Source organism: Bos taurus, chromosome 20, assembly GCF_002263795.3.
Source record: "Bos taurus isolate L1 Dominette 01449 registration number 42190680 breed Hereford chromosome 20, ARS-UCD2.0, whole genome shotgun sequence".
In the NCBI taxonomy this organism is placed as follows: Eukaryota; Metazoa; Chordata; class Mammalia; order Artiodactyla; family Bovidae; genus Bos; species Bos taurus.
The window spans coordinates 4,616,700-4,643,416 of record NC_037347.1 but is presented as its reverse complement, the minus strand read 5'-3'; the positions used below and the strand labels follow the sequence as shown (position 1 = coordinate 4,643,416).

Sequence of the window (26,717 nt, the reverse complement as noted above, 5' to 3'; positions counted from 1 at the left end):
ATTTCCCACTGGGCCTGGGTTCTCTCCACAGAGACGCCTCCGGTTGCCTCTGCTCCGGCTGGGTGTCATGGCCATGGCCTTGATCACCTCCATGGAGACCAGGAATCTGGACTAAGTAGTCTTTCCCTGTCCTTTTTTACCCCGTGTCTGGGAAAGCACACTTGGAGAGAAATGGACAAAGGAAACCACAGGGAAAAAATAAAGTCCACCTAGATTTGTGACTTCTTATAAACGTGCAGTAAGAGTAAGTGGAGAAGACTCTTAAGAATCCTGTGGATGCCAAGAAGATCAAACCAGTCCATCCTAAAGGAAATCAATCCTGATTCACTGGAAGGACTGTTGCTGAAGCTGAAGCTCCAATCCTTTGGCCACCTGATGCAAAGAGCCAACTCACTGGAAAGGACCCTGGTGCTGGGAAAGATTGCGGGCAGGAGGAGAAGGGGACGACAGAGGATGAGATGGTTAGATAGCATCACCGACTCAATGGACATGAATTTAAGCAAACTCCAGGAGACAGTGGGGGACGGAGGAGCCTGGCGTGCCACAGCCCATGGGGTTACAAAGAGTTGGACACGACTTAGCAACTGAACAACAATGAAGTGAATCAAAAAGACAAAAACAAAAGTTGTTGGATCCACGCCTCCAACTTCATTACACTTTAGGATCAAACAAATTCTTTGGAATAAAACACACATCAACATCAGAACTAGAAGTCGATGAGGATATAGGGTTTACTTAACAGGAAATTCACTGTGCAGGCCACCTCCAGCCTACAGAGTGAGGGACGGCTGTATAACCTCACCCAAAATAAACAGGCATCAGTCTTCTCCTGCTCCCAAGCAAGGAAACAGCCACTGGAAATCTCTGACTAATGGATTTCTTCTGTAATTTCTTTTCATAGCAGAATGCCTCAGCTCTTGCTATTTTAACTTTTGCTGCTTGGGACCTGACTTCTCCCCTGTTCCTGAAGACGAATCTCAGAGTGCCCTGTGGTTCGCCATGTGTGGGCGGTCACCAGGCAGGCGCTCGTGATGTCACTGTTTCCATGGCCTAATGAAATTAGATGCCACTTAGGAGCAAGTCATTGGAAGTGGTGGGTCACTAGTCCCAAAAATAGGCAGCAAGGCTTTTAGTGGGTTCTTTGGCTGCTCACCCTTGCCCACCAGCTCATCAGAGCCCTCAGTGAGGCTCAGGGAGCTGGGTGAAAACTGCTTATTGGTTCACTTAGTCATCTCCTCCACCTTACTGAGAACCACTGGCATGTGCGTGCCCCATGTGTGTGCTGAAGGGCACACAGAGGTACGTGGACACAGCAGAGCTGAGCACGGTGGGAGAGAACTGTGCGAGCATTGGTTCTAATGACATCTAGAATCATTCTCACCACTCTGACTGCCAGTCCGCAGATCCTGTCCTTGACATTCAAACTATATACCACTCTGAGCTCACACACCACACCTCCCTCTGGCAAAAGGAAGGGGAAAAAGTCTGCCTCTCCAGCCCCACTGGAGGAGCTTAGCAGGGAATAACAATAGCAAGAGCCGTCACACCGACGCTGCCACCGTCCCCGTTTTGACGATCGCTGTGCACCTGGCCTTGGCTTGTGCCTGCATTAGCTCACGTCCTTTGTACAGCCCTGGTCAGTGGACACCAGCATTCTCCCCGTTCTCCTGGCCCCAGATTCCGGGCCAGGATTCAAACTGCTGCAGCCTGGCTCCAGGACCTCTGCTCTGTCCACTGCAACCCATGCCTGGCTGCAACAGGCTGGGAACAGGAGGGGTAGAGGCCTGTGTGTGCGGGATGGCTGGGTGATGATGCTCTGTGTATGCAGTACTAAAACACACACAGATCCACAGCCCGCCCACTGTGGCTCTCTCCCTCAATCTCAGTGCCCACGTGGAGGTTACCTATCTGCAGGGTGGCGTCCTAGTGCCAACTGCCTCCAGCTGTGATGTCTCCTGTCTCAGAATATCCTCTCTGACCACCAGGCCCTAGCCAAAGAAAAAGAGGGATAAATCTGACAGCTGAGCTTCCAGAAGGCACCTCTCAAGGCGCCAACACCCCCCCAACCCATCTTCCTTGGGCTCTGAGGGCATATACATTCTTGGCACAGCTCCGAGGTGGCTGCAGGGTCTTCTGCTCCTGCTGAGCTGGGACAGTCAGATTTGTTCTTGAATCTCCCGTGGGTCATGCAGGGCTTGGCCCATTAATGGCATTCAGTAAATTCCAGGTGAAAATATAAAATTACATAGGCACAGGTTCACCGTTACACCGTCTGTCACAGCAAACAACTGGAGACCGTTCAAATGTCCATCCAGTGGGACCAGTTCATAAACTACAAACCATCCATAAGGTGGAGGCTGGTGATAAAAATAAACCGACATCCTTGCTTATTATCTTTAAAAAGAAACAATAGAAGCTGTAACCAAAAGCTAACAAAAAATGGTTGCTTCTATTATTCTTAGGAGATGCATAAAATATATTAAATATTTGGGATAAATATGACAAAAGAAGTGCAAGACCCACATACTGAATGAACACAATGAAATACTGCTGAGAAAATTAAAGATGTAAATAAATAGCGTAATATACTGTGTTAAAGGGTCAGAAGACTCAATATTGTTAAGACGGCATTTCTCCCCAAATTGATATGGAATCAACTCAATTCCAAGAAAAAAATTCCAGCAGGCATTTTTGTAGAATTTGGCAAATTGATTCTAAGATTCATACAGAAATCACCGGACTTACAAGAGGCAAAACAACGATGAAAAAGAACAAAGTTGACTCTGACTTCAAGACTTACTATAAACGTTACAAAGAAAACATGGGAGAAAATCTTAGCACTCTTAGGTTAGGCGAAGACTTTAGATAAGACACCAAAAGCATGATCTATAAAAGAAAAAAAATGTAAATAAGGCCTCATCAAGATGAAAAACCTCCACGCTTCAAAAGGCATTATTAAAAGAATGAAAAGATAAGCTCATAGGAAAAATATGTGTGAATCACATATCTGTGAAAGGATTTATATTCCAAATAAAGAACTCAAAACGCAGGAATAAGAAAACAAACAACCCATTAAAACTATGGGCAAAAATTTGAACATTTAAAGAGGCATTTCACCAGAGATTCACTGATGGTGAATAACCAAACAAAACGATGCTAATATCAGAGTTACCGGGGAAATATCAATTAAAACCACAGAGACACCAGCCTATACCTATCAGAATGGCTGAAACTGTAAAGACTGGTCACACCAAGTGTTGGTGAGGACACGGAGCAACTGGAACTCTCTGACACTGCCGGTGAAATGCACAGTACAACCATTAGGGAGTAGAGTTTGGCAGTTTCTGAAAATGTTAAATATATACTTACCATATGATCTAGCCATCCCACTCCTAAATGCCTGGGTAAATTCCAGGCATTTACCCAAGAGAAACGGAAGTATATTCCCAAAGACACGTATATGAATATTCATAGAAGCTTAATTTGTAATAGTCACAAACTGGAAACAACCCAAATATCTATCAACAGGCAAATGGATAGATGGCACATCCACACAATGGGATATTATCAGCAGCAAAAAGCAATAACATTGACACAAGCAACAATATGGATGATTCTCAATGAAACCAATTGTGGTATGAGTCCATCTCACGGGTGTATGCATATATCAATTTGCTCAAACTGTACACTTTACGTAAGTGAAGTTTATTGTATGTCAATTATACCTCAGTAAAACTATTAATAGAAAAAATTTTTTCATGATAGCCATGACTGAAACACATCAAATACAGTAAGCAATCTATGAGTTCATAAAAATACTTCAAAAAACAAACAAACAAAAAGCCTCTTTAGATACCTTTGAAGACACAAGTCATTATTCTGAAAATTGGTAAATAATGGCAAAGCATGTATTCTGGGTTTTTTTTTGTTTGGTATACACAATGTATTTCTAGGAAACCAAATAGCTGATGAGGACAAAGTCCTATTTTACAGAATAAATTCAAAGAATAATGTGGAAGAACTAATAGAATTGGAAAAACCATCACTGTGCATCCTCTGATGAGATGTTGGATTTAGGGATTTATTACCTAAATTTCATAACAGACAGATCAGCTACCATCACCTGAACCCAATGACCGATCTTAGTATTTAAAAAAAAAAAAAGAAAACCCATTATTCTGTACCTCTCTCTCAGTGCGATGCCGTACATTCTCAATGGCTCGCCTAGAATAACCTCACACTTCACCTTCCATCTGATCCTTATCCTGTAGCAGCCTGCCCCCCTCACCCACTCTCTCTTCCTGCCGTAGCTAAGATCACCCAAGAGTCACGACGGGCCAGATGCCACTGGCTCCGCTCAGTGCTGCCTCTGCACCAATCCAGCTGACTGCCCTTGCCCTCTCCGATCACGCCCTTCTCTTGGCAGCCTGAAGCACCATGGCATCCTCACTTCAGCATCTTCTCTGTCTGTTCCTTTTCCTTCTCCTGCCCGATATCCAGGTATACCCCCAGCATCTGTGTTCAGGCCCCCTCTCTTTTAATTCCCACCCTCAACTTATGACTTAATTTACTGTGCCAAGCTCAAGAGAGACAGGAGAAAGTCAACAAGACAGAAGTGGCCCCATCCTTGTGGCGCTCACATGGTAACGCCCAAGGAGCTTCCCCGTTCCCAGAGGCATCACACCTGCCTCTTACACTCGACGTGGAACAAAACAGAACAGAAATCAGCAGCTCCTCACACAAAACCTGCTCTTACGATCTGAAAAAAGGTAGGAGGAACTTCCCTTAGGGGTCATGGAGCCCAAACACGCACATCTGCAGACACTCACAATGAAACACGCGAAGGATGTGTTTCAAGACGTCTAACATCTTGTGTCATACATAAGGATCCCTGATTCTTTCCAAAGAATCAGAAAAGAACACAGCCTGTGTATTCCGGGTTCCCAAACATCTGAGAAGTGGTAAGCTGTGCTGTTCTGGGCCACCACGATGAGCAATAAAGTCAAGTCAACTGACGAGGAAGACGACCATCCAGGAATTCTCAGAGTATTTTAGATGGTCTATCAGCAAAAAGACGGAGGCCTCACTGTGCTAGGCAATGCCCTTACCTGTCTCCTGGATCCAGGCTCATCAGGGGAGGATAACACTCACACATAGCAAGGAGGGGGCACCGGTCTTATAATTTATGTTTAGCAGCATTAGCTCTAAATCCTAACACAGTAGTGTTGTGTTCCTTGAACAGTCAGGCAAGTGGGCTTTCATCTCAGACCCTTTGCCCTTGAGTTCTTGTATCTGGGATGTTTTTCCCTCAGATCTTTTCCTGTCTTGCTCCTTCACTTCTTCTAGGTCTATATTCAAATGTCACCTCCTCAAAGACCTGTCCCGGCGACCAAATAAAACACAGCACTCTGCACACTCCTTACTCTGCTGCCTGTTTTTTCACCACACTTGCAATCACCACCTTGTGTTATGTGTATCTGCTCACTGCTCCACTCCATCACTAACAGGAGCCTGCCTGCCACTATATGCCCAGGGCCCAGAGAAGCACCCAGCACACGGTAGGTCTACAGAAGTGCTTTGCAATGGATGAAGGAGGCAGTGTTTCTCAGTCTGGTCCATGGAACTGCCTCAGAACCCGCTAGGAGGCTGGTTAAATGTGCAGATTCCAGGGCTCTGCTGCAGAATGGACTAAACCAGCACAGGGGTGGGGAGGGCAAGGAGTCGCATGGCCAAAAAACCTGCAGTTTAAGAGACATTTGGTGTGCAAGGACTGCTAACGTCTAAGTCGTATGTTTATTTCCAACTTCAAATGTATTTCCTAAGACATTCTGCTTGTACCCATCTGAATTACCACGGGTCAACAGAGGGACAGGCAAAGGGACTGGCATTTCCCGGTCCTACCCTGTGGGCCAAGCACTACTTGAGACCCTTGACCTACTTTATCCCACTGAACCCCTCCCCCCTCACCCACAAGGTACCATCAACCAATGTAGAAACTGACACTCAGAGAGGCTTAGCCACTGGCTGAAGCTCACACAGCCAGCAGGAAGCAGGGTCAGTGTTGGAGGCTGTACACTGACCCTCTGTGGCCTCCCCATAGCTCGATGCTAGCTGCTGGGGGCCTTGGCCATCTGTGCACAGCCTGGCGCCGACAGCAGGCTGGGGGCACTTGGTGAGCGAGGGAAGGAGGAAGGGTGCCGAGGAGCTACAGACTGCAGGGAGGTGCCACTGAGGCCCCAGCAGAGCACAGCAGGACAGGGGTCCCTCACCCCCCTGACCTCCCCTGCCCAGCAACAGCCCGAGGAGCCCACGCTCCCCCAGCAACAGGAAAGGCCTGATGTTGGGCCCGAGGCCGTCAGGCAGCCAGGGCTTGGCTGGGAGTCAGCTTCCCATGTGTCCAGGCCATGGAACGAGGGCCAGGGCTGGGGGAAACAGCTACGGCCCCCAGCGTGTTTCCAGATCACTGGAAACAGGACGCAGCCGGCGGCTCCACACCAGGACACGACAACATCCCGAGCGCAGACGCTATAAATGGAAATGTATTCTTAGAGGGGCAGGACCTGAGCGGAGTTTTTTAGAAGTGACCCATCATCGGATAAAAATACAGACGGCCTTTAAATGCTGAGCAGCAGGAGCTATTCGGGGATTAGATTCTCATGGCCATGGCTCCCCGCCAGGGCACGGCCTTCTACAGAGATTTAAAAGGAAGAAAACATTGGCATTGGGGTTTTTAAGTTTAGGAGTGAACTGGGGGGAAAGACAACTGTGCCAAGACACCTGTGGAAGGGGCCCCCTTCAAGGGACCCCAAATGCCCTTTGACCTCCACCTGCTCGGGGGATTCAGAATCACTCAGCCATGAGACCTCCTTTTGGACAACAGTTCAGCTACTGGGGAAGTGAAGGCTGAGTTCTGGCTGGTCCTGGGGTAGAAGCCTAGGACAGGATTAAGGTTTGAAGAGATTCGCAGGCAAGGAAGTATCACAGAGAAAAAGCTGGTGTCATGGGAGGGGAAAGAGCATGCACTGAGCACCTCCCATGAGCCAGTCTCTTAGCTCACATCTCCCCAACGCAGCCTCAAAACCATTCAATGTCTCAAAATGAGGTTCGCCCCCACTTTCACAGGAAAAGGAACTGAGGCTCAGAAAAGACTGGGCCGAGAGGCTGAGTTTTGGGCTGGGTCCCTGAGTGCAAGAAGACGAGCGGACACGAGGCCAGGGCAGTGGGGAGAGAGAAGCCCCGGACAGAGTGACAGCTCTGGCCAAGGGTCACGGCTCTGGATGCCCGAGGTCACGCACTCAGCAAGTGGCAAGGCCGAGGTTTGTGTCTCCATCTGTCCAAACATGAAGTTACGGCGCCAAGCTTGGGAGTGGCTGTGTGCTTTAGGAAAAGAGGTCTGGCTCACAAGTGAAAAGGTGGGATGTTCAGATAGTCCCAGGCAAAAAGACACAGGAAAGAGATCAAAGTATTCCCCTGTTTGCCTGGGGGAGAGCTTGCTTAGGGTCCCTTGGGCATATCCTGGTACTTTTCAGTTATTCCATAATAAACAGGTTACAAGCAGGAAAATAACGGCAGTCAGGGTCTTCACAAGACTTGTTGTGGGCTCACCACCCCTGCCTCTCTATTATCGGCCCCTCACCCCATGACCCCACTCTTGGTTTCAGAAAGGCTCCTGCTGCCCAGCTCTGTCCCTTCTACAGACTGTGCTCTCATCTGCAGCATCCCTCTCTCTGCCAGCTCAACTCCGCTCCATTGCCGAGTGCCCACTGTGGACAGAGCACTGTTCTTGGTGTTAGGAGTACAACAGCGGTCAAGACATAAAACTCTCTGCCTTCACTTAGCTCACATCCCAGGGGACACAAACAATAATGAACTCATATATGCCAGTGCCATGCAGAAAAATAAGCCATGCTAGGGAAACAGAATGTCGTGTGGGTGCTGCTTTAGGTGGGTGTAAGAGAAGGCTCATCTGACAAGGTGACATGCACACAGATATCTCATTCAAGTGGGACAGCAGCCATCTGGCTGTCCAGAGGTGAGAGCTCCAGGCTGAAGGGATGGTAAGTGCAAAGTCCCTGAGGCAGGGAACATATCTGGCAGGTTTCCCAAATGGCAAGGAGGCAGATACAGCTGGAATGGAAGATGAAGTCAGAGGCCCCAGGTAGTTCCTTAAAACTGAGCTCACACACCCTTTCCTCTGAGAAGCCATCTCCAATCAGCATCAGGCTGGCTGAGGCACCCTATTCCAGCTGCCACGGCCCCTGAGCTGCTCTCTCTCATCATTCGGCACACAATATACATGTGTGTGTCATACATGTGTGTGTCATACATGTGTGGCACATCATGTGTGTGCAATCATGAATGAACAACACAGCTAACTCTGTCTCATTACTACTGTTGGTGTCTTCCATCCACAGGTGAATGGATAAAGGATATATATATACACACACTTATATATGTATATATCCATTTATCCAAGGATATATAGATATACACACACACACACACGAAGTGAAGTGAAGTGAAAGAAGCTCAGCCATGTCCGACTCTTTGTGACCCCGTGGACCGTAGCCTGCCAGGCTCCTTTGTCCATGGAATTCTCCAGGCCAGAATACTGGAGTGGGTAGCAGTTCCCTTCTCCAGGGGATCTTCCCAACCCAGGGATCGAACCCAGGTCTCCCGCGTTCCAGGCGGATTCTTTACGGGATATATACACACAAAGGACTACAACTCAGTCATGACAAAGTATGAAGGTTTGCCATTTGCGACAACAGGGATGGACCTGAGGTACCACACTAACGGAAATAAGTCAGCTAGAGAAGGAGACAGTGCCTACTGTCATTCAACGTGCGGAATCTAAAAAATACAACTAGGGAATACAAAAACAGTAAGAAACCAAACCTATGTTACTTTATTATCACTCGTTTTTCCTCTGTCCTTTATAGTGCAGCATCATATCCATTAAAAAAATACACTGGTGTCGTCTTATTTTCACAGATACGAACTCTTCAAGGGCAGGAGCTGGTCTTACACACTGTGGGGGCCTCAGTACCGGCACGTGAGTGGGGAGCATAATTTTTAAGCAATAAGAGATCCACCGAGTCTCAAAAGACTGGTGGTCTTTCTGGGCCAAGAGCTCACCTGAAATGTGCAGGCGACTCTCCTCAGAGAACTTCGTGGCTTCCTAACCAGCCCCCAGCAATGAGACATCACAGAGGAGACCTACGGGAGGCAGCGGGGTGCGTGACTGGCAGTGGGCGGGCAGGGGGCCTCCTCCCCACTCCCCATTTCCCCATCTGCCTCCACCTGCGCTTCCCTCACCAGCACACGGCTTAGCTGAGCCCTCGCTTTCAGAAAAGCCCACATGGGAAAATAAAAATTTAAAACCACTTCACCAGGGGGTGATTATTCACGGAGAGAGAACACTCTTCCCTTTGAAAATGATCCAGGAAACAGCAAGCATCCCAAATGGGCCCAGACACTGATCCCCGAGTTGCTCGCAGCGCCCAAGGAGGGGCAACGAGGCATTATATGCTCCCCAGTGGAAAACGCCCACCAAGGCTGGGCAGGTACTGGATGAGAGAGGTGGGCCGGTGGAGCCTGTGGCAACCAGAGGATCCACAGCCCACCTAAAGAGGGGAGAAAGCCTCCTAGCTCGGCCTGTGGCCAGAAGAAGGGCAGCCAGATCAGAGGAAACCAGAAAGAAATCTGGGGTCTTACATGAAATTACCAATTTGAACATGATGGTGGGGATCAGTGGTAGAGAATCCACCGGCCAGTGCAGGAGGCACAGGTTCTCTTCCTGGTCCAGGAAGCCTCCATATGCTGTGGCGCAACTAAGCCCATGTGCCCAGTACTGACGCTCACGCGCTCCAGAGCCCATGTCCACAGAGAAGCCACAGCAGTGGGAAGCCTCTGTACCGCAACTACAGGGCAGATCCTGCCCTCTGCAACCAGGAAAAAGCCGTGCGGCAGTGAAGACCTAGCTAACTCCAAAATAAAAATAAATACAATAAATATGATGGCAACTGGGATTTCCAGGGTTTTTTAATTTGCTTTTTGTTTTTTAAATAAAATAATATGCACATCAAAGAAAACATTCCTATGGCTCAGATTCAGCCCGGGGACTGTTGGTGAACTTGGCCTTCAATCTTGAAGTATTTTTGTTACAGAATACACAGCAGGACTGAAAAGATAGCGAGAGGGCAGCAGGAGTTGGACGCTTAGAGCTAGGACACTGAGACCACGAGTCCCTGCGTGGCCAAACCAGGGCTTCTCAGGCATCGATTCTAGTGGCTGCCCAGATGCAACAGCTGGGACTGGATGTGGTGCATGTGTGCTGGGATGGATTCGCAATGTCTGCCAAGGCCGAGGAACTGGGGGCACTGGTGACAAGCTTCCTGGGTATTCAACAAAGTGATTTAGTTCAGACCATTTTAACGTTAGAAAAACGCAGGTTCAGGAAGCAACACTGAATTCCCTAATGTCACAAATGAGAACTACCTGCGAATCCTATCTGGGGCTCTTCCCATGACACCAGGGTGCCCCTACATCTACCAAAGGCTTACCTTAGAGAGGAGTCATCTCTAAGTCAATAATGCAAGCTAATAAGAAAATCTGATTTTAACAGTGATTCATTTTCTCCATAGCTCTGTCGGGACCCTTTCTAACCAGCAAGGGGGTCTGAGCCCTGACGAAGCCACATGACGATGCTCCCCAGAGCACGCACACTGCCCCAGCTGAGGGCCTTGAGCTGGCAGAGAGGCCTGGCACCAGAGCGAGCCTGGGCCCACCTGGGAGCCGAGGCCTGCCTTGAGTTCGGCCCGCCTCCCTCCCACTCAGCGTGAGTCACAGCGCTCGACTCCAGTGTGCTGGCTGCAAGACCTTCAGTTTTACTTGGCTCCTGAGCAGAATGTACTTTTCCAAAGGACACTGATTCAACTGAACTTGAGTTTTGCAATGCCCTGGCAGGGGCAAGGCCAGCCTCCCTGAGCACACACTGTCCCAGGGAATGAAGACCAAAGAATGTGGTTATCACCTCCCTCACCTCCTCCTTCCTCCTCCCCAAGCGGGAGGATCAGTCCATCCCCAGGCACAGTCCCTTGGCATGCCTGCCATCTCACAGGTAACCCAGGGACGCCCCCACACTCTACAACCCACCCCACTCATATCACTGCTGAGGGCGGTTGGAAGAACACGGCCTGGAGGTCAGGCTAGCAGTGGCTCAAACATCATGTGCATTGTGTATCTGTTTACTTTTTTAAAAACTAGACCACTGCTTAGAGCAGGTTTAGGTTCGCAGGAAAATGGAGCAGCAGGCACAGAGATTTTGTCCACATGTCCCCTGCTTCCACACCTATAGAGCCTCTCCCATTATCAACCTCTCCCACAGAGTGGGGCATTGGTTACAATGCAGGTACCTGCATTGACACGCCATTATCACCCAGAGTCCACAGTCTGCATTAGGGTTCACTCTTGGCATTGAACACTCTATGGATTTTGACAAATGGAAAATGACATACATGCACCATCACAGTATCATGCAGAGAAGTTCTGCTTACTATACAAATCCTCTTACTTTGCCTGAATAACAGAATCCCTCCCTCTCCCCACCACCTCAGGCAACCACTGTTGCCTTTTTCTTTTTTCTACACTCTTGCCTTTTCCGGAATGTCATACAGTTGGATTACATAGGTATATAACCTTTTCAGATTGGCTTCTTTCGCTGAGCAATATGCATTTAAGTTTCCCCCATCTATGTCCCGGAGAAGGCAATGGCACCCCACTCCAGTACTCTTGCCTGGAAAATCCTATGGATGGATGGTAGGCTGCAGTCCATGAGGTTGCTAAGAGTCAGACACGACTGAGCGACTTCACTTTCACTTTTCACTTTCATGTACTGGAGAAGGAAATGGCAACCCACTCCGTTGTTCTTGCCTGGAGAATCCCAGGGATGGGGGAGCCTGGTGGGCTGCCATCTGTGGGGTCGCACAGAGTCAGACACGACTGAAGCTACTTAGCAGCAGCAGCAGCAGCAGCATCTATGTCCTTTCATGGCTTGGTGGATCATTTCTTTCTAGTGCTGAATAATAATCCAGTGTCTGGGTAAACCACAGCATTCCTGGTTTTTCAACCCCTGAGGTGTGGGTCCGCAAAGCCAGGGGCTCTACTGCCTCATTCATTAGCTGTGTGCCTTTGGACAAAATTTCCCCTGAGCTTTCAGTGTTTTTCATCTGCAAAATGGGAATAAAATTACTGACGATCTCATGGGAGTAAGGACTGTAAGCGGAAGGACATGTAAGGCACTGAAGACAGTTCACAGCAGGGAGCAAGCACACGGCAGATGACAGACGTCAGCTGCAATTTTCATCACTGATGAAACCACCACAATGGTGCGGCTGTCATTGCCCCTCGTGGGCTTACTCTTGCCTTCTCTCTGCAGAGCAGCATGGCGGGGTGGGGGGGCACGGGTTGCTTGAAGGCGAGTGGAGACACCCCTGGCTTCTGTCTCACACCAGCTGGCATTCTAATGCTGACTCTGTTTAAGCAACTAGCCGGACCTCTCTGAACTCCTGTGGATTACACCCTGACTCTAGTGTGATGTTGAGAAACAAATGGGACCGCTAACTGGAATGCAGAAAGAGCCCTTAGCACCCAATAGGCAATCACAAAAGGTGAGTTCAATGCTATGAGGGAGAGATCCCGCATTTTCTGTTAACAGCCTGGCTGAGCTCCTGACGCAGACAAGGCAAAGAGTGGTGTATTAGAGGATGGAGATGCAAGCCTGCTGGTTAGTACTAGGACCAGAAGGAGCGACTTCAAAGCAGGGTGCCTGTGGGGAGAGGCAACTGCTGTCCTGCCCAGCCAGGACGGAGCAGACGTCAGCCAGGAATGGGGGTGGTAAGTCCTATGCAGCCTCGCTGGCTGGCTGTCTTCTTGGTAGCGAATGACAGCAGAGGGCTGAAATTCAGAGGCAGTGGCCAAAGCCAGGCAGTGTTCCTGCACTTTCTGAGGGGCAGGACGGGGACACAGGGTCAGTTACAGGACAGCACCCATCAAACAGCTCACATGTGCATGCAAGTTCCATGCGACTGCAGGGCCTGCGCCAGGACTCCTCTCCCACGAAATCACCCTGATCTTTTGTCTACCCAGGACCCACCTGCCTGGGAGACGCAGCTGCCCGACATGCACCCAGAATGGCCTGTGATGCCGCACACCTAACCGTGCGGTGTCGGTGACCCTGGGAGGGAGGGACTGTCACCAGCCCCATGTTCCAAATGAGGAAGGTCAAGGTGGTGCTGCTCGGGCACCGTGGAGCTGCACCCAGACCCCTGGCTCTCAGATTCCCCAAAGCCCAGAGGCAAGACTGGCATGTGCAGAATCCACCTCACAGTTCCCCAGCTCTGTTCCTGCACGGCTTCCCATTCATTCATTCACTCAGCATCCATTCTGCAGCTGTCAGCAGCATCTACTCTGTGCTGGAGGCTGAGCTAGGACCTCAAGACCCAGTGTGAACCAAACAAAGGGAGCCCCTGCCTGCCTGAAGCCAGTCAAGCAGAGGTCTGTAACAAATGTGTAGTCACAGAGGAGATGAGTACCAGGAAAAGGCCTCCCCACCGTAGAAGAGCCGAGGCTGTGGGGTGCACAGTCCCAGAGGGGCTGGCCTTTCTCTGTGAGTCCACATTCTCCACTTGCTGGGAGTGGCCTTGGGAATTTGCCCCACCCCCTCGTGCCTCAGTTTCCCAGTTTGTCAAGCAATGCCCCCCTCCCTGCGTGGCTCTGAGGCGGTCCACATGTTAACACATGGAAAGTGCTAATTTAGCACAGCGCCTAGCCCCATGAGTGAGTGCTCACCATTGCACCTATTACTACCAGGCATCAGGGCGCAAGGTAGAGAAGACCACAAGCCTTTTCTTCTTCCCAAAGGAGAATCTCATTCTCTCCTCACCAAATCCCTGGGAGGGCGGTCTCAGCAGAGATGGGACCGCTGGACCCAGGAAATCAGGTCAGAAAGAAGAGCACAGTGGGACTTCCCTGCGGACAACTCCACCTTCCAATGAAGGGGACATGGGTTCAGTCATGGTGGGGGAACTAGGTCCCACGTGCCGTGGGGTCTGGCCAAACATTTTTTTGAAAAAGAAAGAGGGGCACAGTGAGGTCCCTATGGGTCCAGAATGAGACAGAAGGGAGGGTCCCAGGCCCCAAGGTTGCAGCTGCTTCACATGGCAGGGAGTGCCCACCCCCCTCTTCTCCTGCCCCAGGCTCCCATCCCCACTCTGCCCTCTGCTTACCTCTCCCTGCCTGGCCTTTCCTTCTGGACCATGCCCAGGCTCTCTTGACCTCAATAGCACAGAGCTGAGGTTCTGAATTCCAGAAGGACTTGGAACATTTTTAAAATATTTTTTATCTGGGCTCAGCAATGCAAAAAAGAAAAAAAGTATGTGCGCACATGCGCACACGCGTAAATGAAAGACCCATTAAGAATCTTCATACACAAACAGTAAAGCTTTGCCAAGCCATGCAGGAAGGATCAATACCACATCTGGGAGAGTAGTTATCCTGGGATAGCGGTGGGGTGGAGAGGGTGCGTCAAAGATGGAAATGGGAGATAGGTAGAGTCTCTATGCTATTTGATGTGCCCAATATAGTGTATGAAAAGTTCTAAAAAAAGCTTACAGGTACCAAAAAAGAAATCAGATGCTACAACACAAAAGTGAATGACTGACGCACACAACACGCATGAACCCCACAGACTGAAAGAAAGAAGGCCGGCACCCACACACCACAGGGTTCTATTTCTGTGACCTTGAAGGATGGACAAAACTAACCCATGGCGAGGGAAGCCAGGAGAAGGGTCCCCTTTTGGTTGGGGTCTTGACCAGGATGGGACGTGACAGAGCCCTCTCGGGAGCGGGCAATGTTTTATGTCTGGATCTGGGGGTGGGCATATGTACATAAAAAGCCATTGAGCTATACGCTTTACGGTGAGCTATACTTCAATTTAAAAAGTAATCAAAAAGCTAAGAAGTTAAAAGTTAAGAAGAAAGAACATCAAATAATTGGCCATTGAACCCCCACATGGGCTTAGCGTAAAAATTAAAGAGATTCTTTTTGAGTTTCTTTCCATACCAACTTGATGTTTGATTCCGTCATTTACACATCCACCCATACCTCCTCTGCGGACCATCTGAAAAAGGTACAAAAGGCAGATACACAGGGGAAGTGTTCCCAAGCCCAAAGGACGTGGGCAACCAGGTGGGAATCCTGATTCTGCCCTTACTCGCTGTGTGAGCTGGGCTGAGTGACGCGCCTCTCTGAGACTCAGTGATCTGATGAGCAAACATGGTCAGGATTAAATGAGATAGTGCTCAGCACTGTTCTGGGCACATACCAGGCACTCAAAAAAAATGGGGCCCGTTACTATGGGTCATGCTTTCGCCCTCCAGAGCAATGTTTTACCAACTCCAAGTTGAGACTGACTAGGGAATTGAGGGGCTTCCCTGGTGGCTCAGCTGATAAAGAATCCACCTGCAATGTAGGAGACCTGGGTTTGATCCCTGGGTTGGGAAGATCCCAGGGAGAAAGGAAAGGCTACCCACTCCAGTATTCTGGCCTGCAGTCCATGGGGTCGCAAAGAGTCGGACACAACTGAGCAACTTTCATTTTCACTTTTGTGGGCTTTCCTGATAGCTCAGTTGGTAAAGAATCCGCCTGCAATGCAGGAGACCCCAGTTCAACTCCTGGGCTGGGAAGATACGCTGGAGAAGGGACAGGCTACCCACTCCAGTATTCTTAGGCTTCCCTTGTGGCTCAGCTGGTGAAGAATCTGCCTGCAATGTGGGAGACCTGGGTTCAATCCCTGGGCTGGGAAGATCCCCTGGAGAAGGGAACAGCTACCCACTGCAGTATTCTGGCCTGCAATCCATGGGGTTGCAAAGTCGGACACGACTGAGCAACTCTTACAGGGAGCTGAGAAATCAACTTAGTGGGCTATGACCAGCATTTTAAAAAATATTACATGGGACTTCCCTGGTGGTCCAGTGGCTAAGACTCCACACTCCCAATGCAGGGGGCCCGGGTTCGATTCCTGGCCAGGGAACTAGACCCCACATGCCAAAACTAATAAGGATCTGGTGCAGCCAAATAAACAAATACAATTTTTAAAAAATGCTACAATATTTAAAAATTGGAGGGCTGGAGCCTTGAGCCTGGAGGGCTACAGTCCACACCATCGCAGAATTGGACAGGACTGAAGTGACTGAGCATGCACACAAAATAAAGTAAAAGGCATCTTTCTGCACTGCCTGTATAAAGGAATCACTGCCGTGCTGAGGTTTCACATGTTGTCCACTGGGCTTCGATACAGAATGCCTTTCTTTTTCTTGGCAGTGCCTTGCAACATGTGGGATCTCAGTTCTCCAACCAGGGATTGAACCCTCGTCCCCTCGTCAGTCTTAACCACTGGAATGCCAGGGAAGTCCTTATAAACTGTATTTCTTACATAGGGTAGATGTCAAAAGTGATTAAGAGCCCTGTTCCACTGAACTCCACACAGCTCTGTGACACAGCAGGTACCACCTCAACATGACAAAGCTTGGTTCTTGGAATCAAACAGGAACAATAATGTAATATGAGAATAATTCTAGTATCTCCAAGAAAGTCAGATGTTTGCTTTTTTTTTTAAAGCCAACATGCTCTGACACTGAGGGCAGATGAGGGACAGCTGGTCAGAGCAGATGGCTTCAGACGTGAGCACTCATGCTCAGACCTGAATCCCTGGGGCTGGAAGAAAGAGGTCTCATGGCTGCACACCCTGACGGTGTGGCCAGCTCGGCCGGGTGTCTGCCCTTCAGGAAGAGCGAGGTGGCTCCAGGGGAGCGTGAGATGGTTTTAGGTGGAACCGAGACAGGGCAGCAAACCACCCGGTGAGGGAGCTCCCCGCACTCCGCTTCTCCACCAATCTCCTGAACGAGACTAGGAGAGAATCTCACTTTGGGTCCGTGGATCTTTTTAACACCGCATAATCTCACTTTTTAATAAATCCAAGAGCAGGCTTCAGGCTTTGAACTTTCCACCAGCAACAGCCGAATTTTCTTTGAAATTCACGTCTTTGAATTTTATGGATACTTCGCATTCACAGCAGATGATGTTGGTCTTACCTTTTGTTTTTAACTCATCTGTTTAAATCTTTAAAGTAAGTCCACATAAATAAAATAGAAAGTTTGTAACAGTATGGGTAGAGGTAGATATGGCAAAAGGTGTCAAAATGTCCCGGGAATGGTATAAATTTAATAAAACCTGCTAAAATCTTCTGAAATCTGTGGAGTCCTACCGTGGCTTTCTACAGCCTGACATCAATGGGCGTCACTAAAGGACACACCCTCTGCTGAGTAAGGGGTGACAGAGCTCAGGAGAGAAGAATCAGAGACCCTTAAGGAAGAGCAAAGTCAAGGCCAGCCAGCCAACCAGCTGTGGAGAACTCTTCATGGACCCAGGATTTTTTCAATAGAATGGTTTCTACCTCTGTGCCTTAGAACTCAGGTCACCATCACCAGGCCTTTCTGCAAATACACACTCATTTTGCACGGCAATAACGAAGTCTCTGGGCTTCCCGGGTGGCACAGAGGGAAAGAACCTGCCTGCCAGTGCAGGAGATGGGAGAGACACAAGTTTGATTCCTGGGTGGGGAAGATTCCCTGGAGTGGGAAATGGCAACCCACTCCAGCACTGTAGCCTGAAAAATCCCATGGACAGAGGAGCCTGGCGGGCTACAGTCCTTGGGGTTGCAAAGAGACAAACCACGACTGAGCACCTGAGCATGTAACGAAGTCTCCATTAGATTTGTCCTGCCATACTTCTTACTCTCCCCCTTTAACTGAGTCACCCTTCTAAACTTTTTGAGATCTGAGTCTTAACAGAAGCACAGAGACAGTAGAGAAAGTTCCCACACGGTCCTCAGCAGTGTCCCCTCGTGGTACATCATACAGAACCAGAGAACACCACAGAAGAGTTCTTGAAACCAGGAGATGAACCCTGGTACAATGCCATTAAGGAAAAGACAAACTTACCTGGGATTTTACCAGTTTCCCCTAATGTCCTTTTTTTCTGGTCTAGGACCCAATCCAGGATCCTCCCTAGTCTCCGGTCTCTCTTTGTCTGTCATGACTGTGACGCTTTTGAAGAGGGTTTGCCACTTACTCTGTAGAATCCCTGTCAAACCAGGACTGCCTGACGTCTTCCGGTGATCCAAGCCAGGCTGTGCATCTCGGGGACGAATCCCCCAGGGCTGTCCCCTCCTGAGAGCTCCACACTGGGCACGTGAGGCTGTATGTCTCATCACTTGTGCTGCCAGCCTAGATCACTCGGCTAAGATGAGGTCTGCAGGATTCTCCCTTCCATTGTCAGCCTCGATCACTCAGCTAAGATGAGTTCTGCAGGATTCGCTCGGCCACTGTCAGCCTCGATCACCCGGCTAAGATGAGGTCTGCAAGATTCTCCCGGCCGTTGTCAGCCTCGATCACTCGGCTAAGATGAGGTCTGCAAGATTCTCCCGGCCGTTGTCAGCCTCGATCACTTGGCTAAGATGAGGTCTGCAAGATTCTCCCGGCCATTACTACTTCCTACTTTGTAATTACTAAATATCTAGGGGGAGATACTCTGAGACTATAAAAGTATTTTGTCTCTACTTAAACTTTCACCCACTAATTTTAGCATCCATTAGCAGACTTTAACTGAAACAATTATTACTGTGGGGTTTTAATGGTGACTTTTAAACTCTGTCATTTCCAGATTTACTAATTGAAATTACCTGTGCCTTCCCTCTTTTCTTGTGGTCTTAAAATATATATATATTATATATATCTTGGCAGAAATTTACAAACTTTCCAGGAGGCAAAGCTGGCCTTGAGAGAAATCATCTCTTTCTACGTTTCCACTGGAAAACAGTCCACAACCCAGGCCTTCTTCCTTTCCATGGTTTCTCTTTCCTTCCTTCACCTGCTTCTGCCTCACCCATCACCTCGATTTTCAGAGCTGGTGAGCACCAGGTTGGCCTGGTATTGTCAAAAAAACCTAGCTGTGTAGCATCCATGAAGTCTAAACTAGGATGGACATTCATTCACTCCTAGGTCGTAGCACATGCTTCGTTTACCAATCCTGAGTGCCTACTCTAAGTGCGAGGTCTGCATGAGGCACCTTAACCTAAACACACTCTAATCTTTACACCACCTTTATCAGAGCTGCAAGCGCCTTCCCATTTTACAGATGAGGAAACTGAGGCTCATTCGTCTAGCTAACAAACATTTAGTGTCCACAAGTGCCAGGTACCACTGATGGTGTTTGAGAAAGGAGAGTGAACAAGACAGGCAAGGCCCATGAACTGAGGAACTGGTGTTCTCGTGGACGGGATGGACAAAACAGAGACGTGGCTGTTTTGAAGTGTGCTAAGTGTACACAGGAGCACACAGGGTGACGTGGGGAGGATCACGGGGACACCGCAAGGCTGAGTGGTCAGGGCGGGACCTCTGAGCAGAGACCTGCGGGGAGAGGACGAGTCGGCCATGCCGAGACCAGGAAGGGCCTCCAAGTGGCAGGGTAAGGGGGAAGCGTGGTTGAGCTGCTCACCCAGCATCAGTGCCCGCACGACTGGGGCATGGGGAGCAGGGATGGTGCAGGATGAGCTCGGCGGTGACAGGGGAGGGCGGGTCTCGCAGGCCCCGGCAGGCGGGGGAAGGCCTCTACTGTCCTCAGCAGTGGCTGTGCAGCGGCACACTGAGCGCCCAGGAGGGCGGACCCCATCTTACCCCGAGTGACCCCAGCGGTCAGCGACAGCGCCAGGTTCCGGCTGAAGCTGGCCCGGCCTCCGTCTGCCCCGGCCAGGCCCTTCCTCCTCCACACAGGACCGGCCCAGGCCCTCAGGCAGGGCTCCAAACACTGTGGAACTCAGGGTCTGGCTCTGGAGTATGTTTTTGTGCTCAGTGAGACACACGGGTGCGGCCGACACCCTGGCTCCGTGCTCACTCAAGATCACTCTGGGTCTCTCGGTCTGGAAGGACCTGAGCCCTGGACGCACACGAGGCACCAGCTCCCACCCAAGCTGGTCTCGATTCTGCCACACGAGCCTCGGGGCAGTCTGCTTCTTTTGCAGTTCTGCAATTTGCACACTCTTGTTCCCATTTCTTTCTGTAACAAGTTCACAGTCATGCAGCTTGGCACAGTTAGGGCCCAGACTGGGGAGCCAGGAAGCCTGGGTTCAATCCCGCCTCTGCCACTAGCCAGGTGTCCCTGGGTAAGTTAGCTAGCTCCCAATGTATTTTAAGAATCAGGTGGGTTTCATTTTATTTGTTATTATTATGGTTTTATGACCTTGCTATGCAACATGCAGGATCTTAGCACCCTGACCAAGGATAGAACCCATACCCTCTGCACTGAGAGCACGGACTCTTAACCACTAGACCACCAGGGAAGGCCTAGCTCCTGAAACATACAGCGTTCATAATAACAGACCCTGTACCACTTTACAGCAACGGTCGTGATGAAATCAGTTAAGAGATGCAAGAAGGCCATGCAGGTGCCCTGAGACCGCTGTTCAGGGTTAGCTCTGCCCGTCACCAGCACGAAGGGCCAGGTAGGTCGGCCTGCCCCCCGTTCAGAGTACCAGCCCCACTGCCGCACAGAGCAGGGGGACCCTGTCCTTGTCCTCACTCTGAGGACAGAGACGAGTCCGCTTCACCTGTCTCTCCCCTCCCTGGCATGCAGGGGCCTGGTCCTGAATAAACGCTGTTTGTTGAAAGAATGAATAAGTAATGAACAAACATGTAGGAGAATGAGGTGGGTAAATGTGCGTCAAAGGTAAGATTGAAAACTTGTAATTACTCAGGACAAACACTGTGAACAGCACCTCTGGCAGAGCTGGGGGAGGAAGACAAGGCCTGAGGCACAGCACTGCTGAAAGGCAGAAACACCGCGGGAACAGCCAACAAACAGTAAAGAACCCCAAAGGACTGGCTTTGGGGTAAGAGGAATCAGGCTCCCACGTCCAGGAACCACCACCTACTGGCTGTGCTGTGGTCCTGGCGAGGCCACCATGTCCAGCTGGGCAGGCTGTCCTGCCCAAGGACACCTGACCGAGGCAGGGCATGAGGGCTGGAGTCTCGCCCGCACTTGGTCAGAAGAGGTGTCAGGGCTGTATCAGGCTCCAGGGGCCCCACCCAAGGGGCTTTTAACATGACTCCCCCTAGAGGTGGCAGAGAGGTGGCCAGGAGCCCCTGGAAACCTGCCCCAGTGCTCCACACCTCCGTGCCCACCTGCAAAGTGGAGCCAAGGAGAGCTGCTGGGCCTCACCATGCGGGCAGGTGGCACCGTCACCTCTGCGACACTCGTTTATTTCCACGCGTTCTGTGCCCAGGGTCTAGAACAACGCCTGGCACACGGTAGACAATTAGTGTGTCTACTGAACACACGAGTGAACAATTAGTGCATCTGCTGAACACACGAGTGAGTGACCGGGCTAAGGCACCACCTGACCCTTTCCCCACAGGTGGCCTGTATGTGAGTCAGGCCCTGATGGATGCAGGGGGCTCGACCATGAACCCTAGTACACTTGCCCACCCCTCAGTCGGGAAGAAAGGCAGAGAGGGCAAGGCTAATTGGGGGCTGGAATGCAGCCTTTTTCAGTCAGCTGGGAAAGGCGATAAGGAGGTGGCCATGGGAATCCGGGGACTGGGAGTGGGGAGGGACGGCCCATTCACACAGTGCAGGGAGGTTAAGGTTCTGGCCCCGGCGGAATGCGGGCTGGGTGTGGGGCTGGGCCTGGGAGCAAAGTTCCTGAATGACTGGCTGGCCGGGTCAGGGCCCCAGTTCCCTCTTGGGAACCTGCACAGCCAAGAGCAGTGTTTCATCAAAACAGGAAAAATCATAGAGGAAAAATGCGCATGTAAGGGCACTGGTATTTACAGGGAACAGCCCTGCCTCAACCCAAGGCCTGAAAGATAAACTGGAGGTCGGGGGGGGGTGGGGTGGAGCGGGGGGAGACACAGAGAGGGGATATGCATGGGAGCAGAGCCGTCCCTAATAAGGTCACCCGCTGTCCCCGGGCCTGAGGGAAGTAATGAACAGGGCCTGGGCTAGGTGGCATGAGCAGGCGATGTGAGATTCAAGAAGTCACAATCTCAGGGAGGTTCTCCTGGCGCCAGGACCTCCTGACCAGGTGCTGCCGTCCAAAGTGCTTCGGAAACAGACGTGCTCTCCCAGGTGTTACCTACAGGCAGGAAGTACGGACCTTGCCCCAAACCTGGCATGTAGGAGCCTCGGGATCCTGGGCAGATCCCTCACCAGCGCCCAACCCTCTTTGCTTTCTTTGGACAACAGGGCACTCCTCCCCTGGTCCACAGGGCACTCAGAAGGTCAGCTGAGCGTATGAACTTGGACCTGCTGGGCACACACTAGGTTTTCCCTGGGTTCCTCTGAGCTGCCTTGACACCACCAGCATCACCACTGTGACAGGCGGTGATTCGACAAAGGCTCCTGGGCCCCACCCCATGCTTCCGGGATACACAGTCCTGCCCTCTGTGACTTTCTTCTGTATCAACACAAGGACTCTGGTCGCGCCAAGGGCAAGTCGTGAGTGGCTCCTCTAGCGTGTGATGAAAGGCCGTAGCGCATCACCACCCTCACCTGGACACTGAAGGAGGCTCTGACGTGAGCCGTTCACAAAGACCTGCTTAGAAAGCTTCAAGGGGCAAAGACTTCTCTAGGATAAAGGTCACCCCCCCAGCTGTGCCCTGTGAGGCCCTAGCGGCCTGGCCCGGCTGAGCCCTCCCATCCGGGGTCTGCGGGGCTCTGCCCCGCGGCCACCTGCACCTGGACAATGTTCCCTCCCTGCAGGGCCCGGGCCCATGCTGACCCCTCCACCCGGGCCTCCCCGAGTGATCCCGAAGCATCTTTCAGAAAGCCACTCAAGCATCACTGCTGTGAGGTTTCCCCTGACCTCAGAAGAGCCCCTGTGTTCCTCCTGTCTCACAGCAGCTGATTAGTACAAATTTAATTGGATGCTTGATGTAATTGCTGAAAATGGAGGCTCCATGACAGAAGCAGCTATATCCCTCCCATTCACCATTGCTCCCCACCCCCAGTGCCTAGCACAACCACCAGCATCCGTACGTGTACATAATGAGTGAGTGAATGGACGAATGACTGACTGAACAAACAGCCCAGGGTATGAAAAATGAAATGGGGAGGGAGGTTGGACTTCCGGCGCCCAGACAGAGGAGAGGCTTGAGTTTTCTGCTCTCTCTGGGCTGGGTAGAGTTAAAAAAAAAAAGAAAAGAAAAGAAAAATGAAATGGGAAGGAAAGCAAAGAGCAGATGGAGAGCCCCAGATTTTATTACCCCCAAAAGGAGCTATAAAGGGACCAGAAAGCAACATGAGCTGGGAACTCATGAGGGCTGCCTGGGGTCCTGGGGTTGAGGGGACCCCAAGAGGAGGGGGTTGGGTGCCAGGTGGCCATGATGGCGTGCTTGCTGACAATCCACACATTATTTCATTCTGCCTCACACAGTGCCTGGCGCTGGGCAGTAGTGAGGGTTACTAGCCTATTGTTACAGATAAGGAAACTGAGACCCACAGGGATGGAGGACGTGCCCGGGATCCCACAGCTGGGAGGAGGTGGAGTCAGGGCTGTGACTATTCATTGCCGCACACAAGGAAGAGTCCAGACACTAGTCCAGTTCTAGACTCAAGGGGGGAAGTCTCTTACACCAAGCATCCCTGCAAGAAAATGAAACAAATTTCTTAGTATCTCCCTGAAACTGCTGGAACAGAGATGCGCATGGTTTTTAGCAGGAAAGGATGGTAAGAGGGGATGAACTGGACTCTCCAGGCCATCAACTGAAGAACCTACCCCAGCCAAGTTCAATGCCAAGCGTCTCATCTGCATCAATCCATTTAATCCTCAGAACAGCCCTTGGAAGCAGGCACTATCCTTAGGACCATTTTACAGATGAGGAAACTGAAGTTACAAGTTCCCGTTATTCCTAATTTGAGATGCTTAGTGCACTGCAGATATTCTCTTTAGTGTATTATTCTAGTGAAATTCAACGTACATCAATATGTTCCTCAAGCCCACGAGTGGCCTTGGGACCCCAATGCTGTGTTCCAAATGCTTTCTGATTCTCCATCTGTGAATTTCCTGCTCTGGGGTTTTCAGAGGCTCCAACCCTTGGCTCTAGTTCCCACAGTGGCCCACATGTCTTCAATGTGAGGCACTTTTGTATGTAGGGCTTCGGTCTCAGGTAAGCCTCCACAATCTGTTTTCAGTCTCCTTGAGGGTGTGAAGAAGGAGCATTCTTCCATCAGGAAGAACGGTCCCGCACTGTTTTGGGAAACATCCTAACACAAGCCGATGGCTCTCAGCTCCCCTCTGCCCATGCCCCAAGTAGCTTTTACATTCACTCGGTCCCTTTCTCCTTCCTAAGAACCATCCCTGCTCAAGAACCTGCCATGGCTCCCCAGTGCCTGATGCAGCAGACACAAGCCCCGCGCCAGGTTCCTCTGGGTGGTCCACACTCCAGGCTCACCTCCCGCCCCGCTGCATCCCTTGCCCTTTCCCACACTGCTGCCCCTGCCTCCAGTCTCATCAAGCCAAGGAGCCCCATGGCTCCGCGTGGGGAGTGTTGCCCCCAGCCTGATGCTGACCTGACTCTTCTCTCGAGGGTCCCTCCTGCAGGAAGCCCCCACCCACCCATTCCCTGCCTGTGCACATCCTGCCTTTCATGTTCTCTCCTAGTCACATGCTGTTGCCGGTGTGGCACTGACTCCTCTCCAGCCCATATGAACTGACCTCACCTTTCTAAGGAGATTCTCGGCTCCTTGCGAGTGATGCTCAAGTTCACCCACCTGGACCTGGCATTCCAGCCTTGCCACAACTTCTCCAGCCTGGCTGCTACCCCAGCCTCATTCTCAACCCAGTTTCTCAGAGAGAAGACACTGCCACCCCCTGGGGAACCTGGGGACAGGGGCTGGGGGTTCACGGATCAGGCACCTATTTGTTCTCTGGTCTCAAGTGCTATCCAGTTCCTGCCCGCAGGCCATGAACTAAGTCATCAATCCACTGTCCTTTCTGTAAATTGAAAAGGATATGACTTGCAATTTAATAAGTGACATTTGATTAGTTGCAGGTCAACATTTCCAAAACATCCAGTCCTTGTGGAAAATGTGAATCAAAGAGGCCTCTTGGCAGGAAGGTTGGACACCACAAGAGCCAGCGGCTGCTGGCCTGGCCCCCGCCGGCTGCACCCAGGCCCGAGTCCGCAGCAGAGACTTACAGGCTGCCCACGGCACAAACAGATGCCAGCTGCCCACTCAAACCTACCTGGCTGTGCTGAGGGTCAAGGGCACGCTCCTCATCACGCCCACGATGCATTCTCCGGTCAGTTCACCGCAGGCTGAGGGTTCACTCCTGCCCCTGCCTCTGGACAGGCCTGGACCCCTCACCCGGGCATCTACCCAGCTCTGCTCTCCACAAGGCCTCAAGGTGGCATGAAGGGGAGGCTGCCCAGAGCCCTGCACCAAGTTAGATGAGAAGGTCCCCAAAGACCCCTGGACATTTTTGCTCAGATAACTCTTGATGGTTTAATTGTCCATCTTCCTTGTGGGAATGGAAGCTCCCTGAGAGTGGGCACCATGTCTATGGTGTTCAGCTCTGCACCCTAGAGCCAGGCACAGAACATGGCACACAGCAGGTGCTCAACAGGTAACTGTTACATGAACAAACAGCCAAATACGCAGGCAGGGTGCTGGCTGGACGGAGACCATCTCCGCAGACATGCTTTGGGGGAACTTACGGCCCAGTCAAGCCACCAGTGGAGAAGTGAGGGGGAACGCAGGAGGTCGTGTTCCCTGGACCCAGAGCAGGTGTGGCTGTGCTTCCTCTCCCACGCCCAGGGCCCTCCTGGAAATCAGCATCACCATCTCTGCCCGGAGGTGTTTCCCGGGATTCTGAGAAACACCACCCGGGCCGGGGGTCGGGGTGTGGTGCGGGGGACCATCCCAGCCCGCTGCTGTGGTCACCCAGGGCGGCCGCCAGCCATGCCCACCCCGCCCCCACGGGAGGCCCAAATCCAGCCTGTCCCTCAGCAGCTTCATCTCTACGGTGTGGCAGACATTCCTGGGTTTCGGCACCAAATACAGAACTAAATAAAGTGGGGCGGAGCCACCCTGACCCCAGCGTCCTGAGATTCCTACTTAAGGGAGAAGAGAAGACACGGCTGTAAGTAACGCACAGGTTATCTTTTTTCTTTCTTAAATCGCTTTTGCAAGAAATCGCATTTGGAATAATAGCAACAAATGAATACTCCCTGAATCCTAAGAATGTTACATGACTAACTGCCAAACAGGCTTAGACAGACCGCTTATGGGATTCTCACAACCACCCTGTGCGGTAAGTACCCCTTACTCTCCTCACCTCACACAGCGGGGGACACTGAGGAAGCCTGCAGAAGTCAATGATTTGGCTGACTGAGCAAACAGCAGGGCCAGAGCTCAAGCCCTGATTGTGCTGGGGTTTCCCCTCCTCTCCTGATTATTACAATGTCCCAAAGAGGTTTCTTAAAAATACAGAGGCTGGGGCCCTGCTTCCCCATACCACACTCTCGCGGTGGAAATTTGCATTTGAACCAGCAACTGCCCCAGCTGACTGTGCAGACTGTAACTCCCTGGACCTC

The 26,717-nt window shown here is 51.0% G+C and overlaps 1 protein-coding gene and 1 non-coding gene across 4 annotated transcripts in view; one reads left to right on the top strand and one right to left on the bottom strand.

Moving 5' to 3' along the window:
- ERGIC1 (endoplasmic reticulum-golgi intermediate compartment 1) overlaps nt 1–26,717 on the bottom strand; it is a 114,379-nt gene that overhangs the window by 66,046 nt on the left and 21,616 nt on the right. Inside the window, exon 1 of one of the 3 annotated variants that reach the window (XM_005221420.2) lies at nt 14,289–14,335. Within the exon in view, the coding sequence (XP_005221477.1) occupies nt 14,289–14,320 (32 nt within the window). The 5' untranslated portion in view covers nt 14,321–14,335. 3 annotated transcript variants of the gene reach the window in all.
- Nucleotides 16,024–16,096, top strand: TRNAG-CCC (transfer RNA glycine (anticodon CCC)). Its single transcript has one exon. It is a non-coding gene; the product is annotated as a tRNA-Gly (tRNA).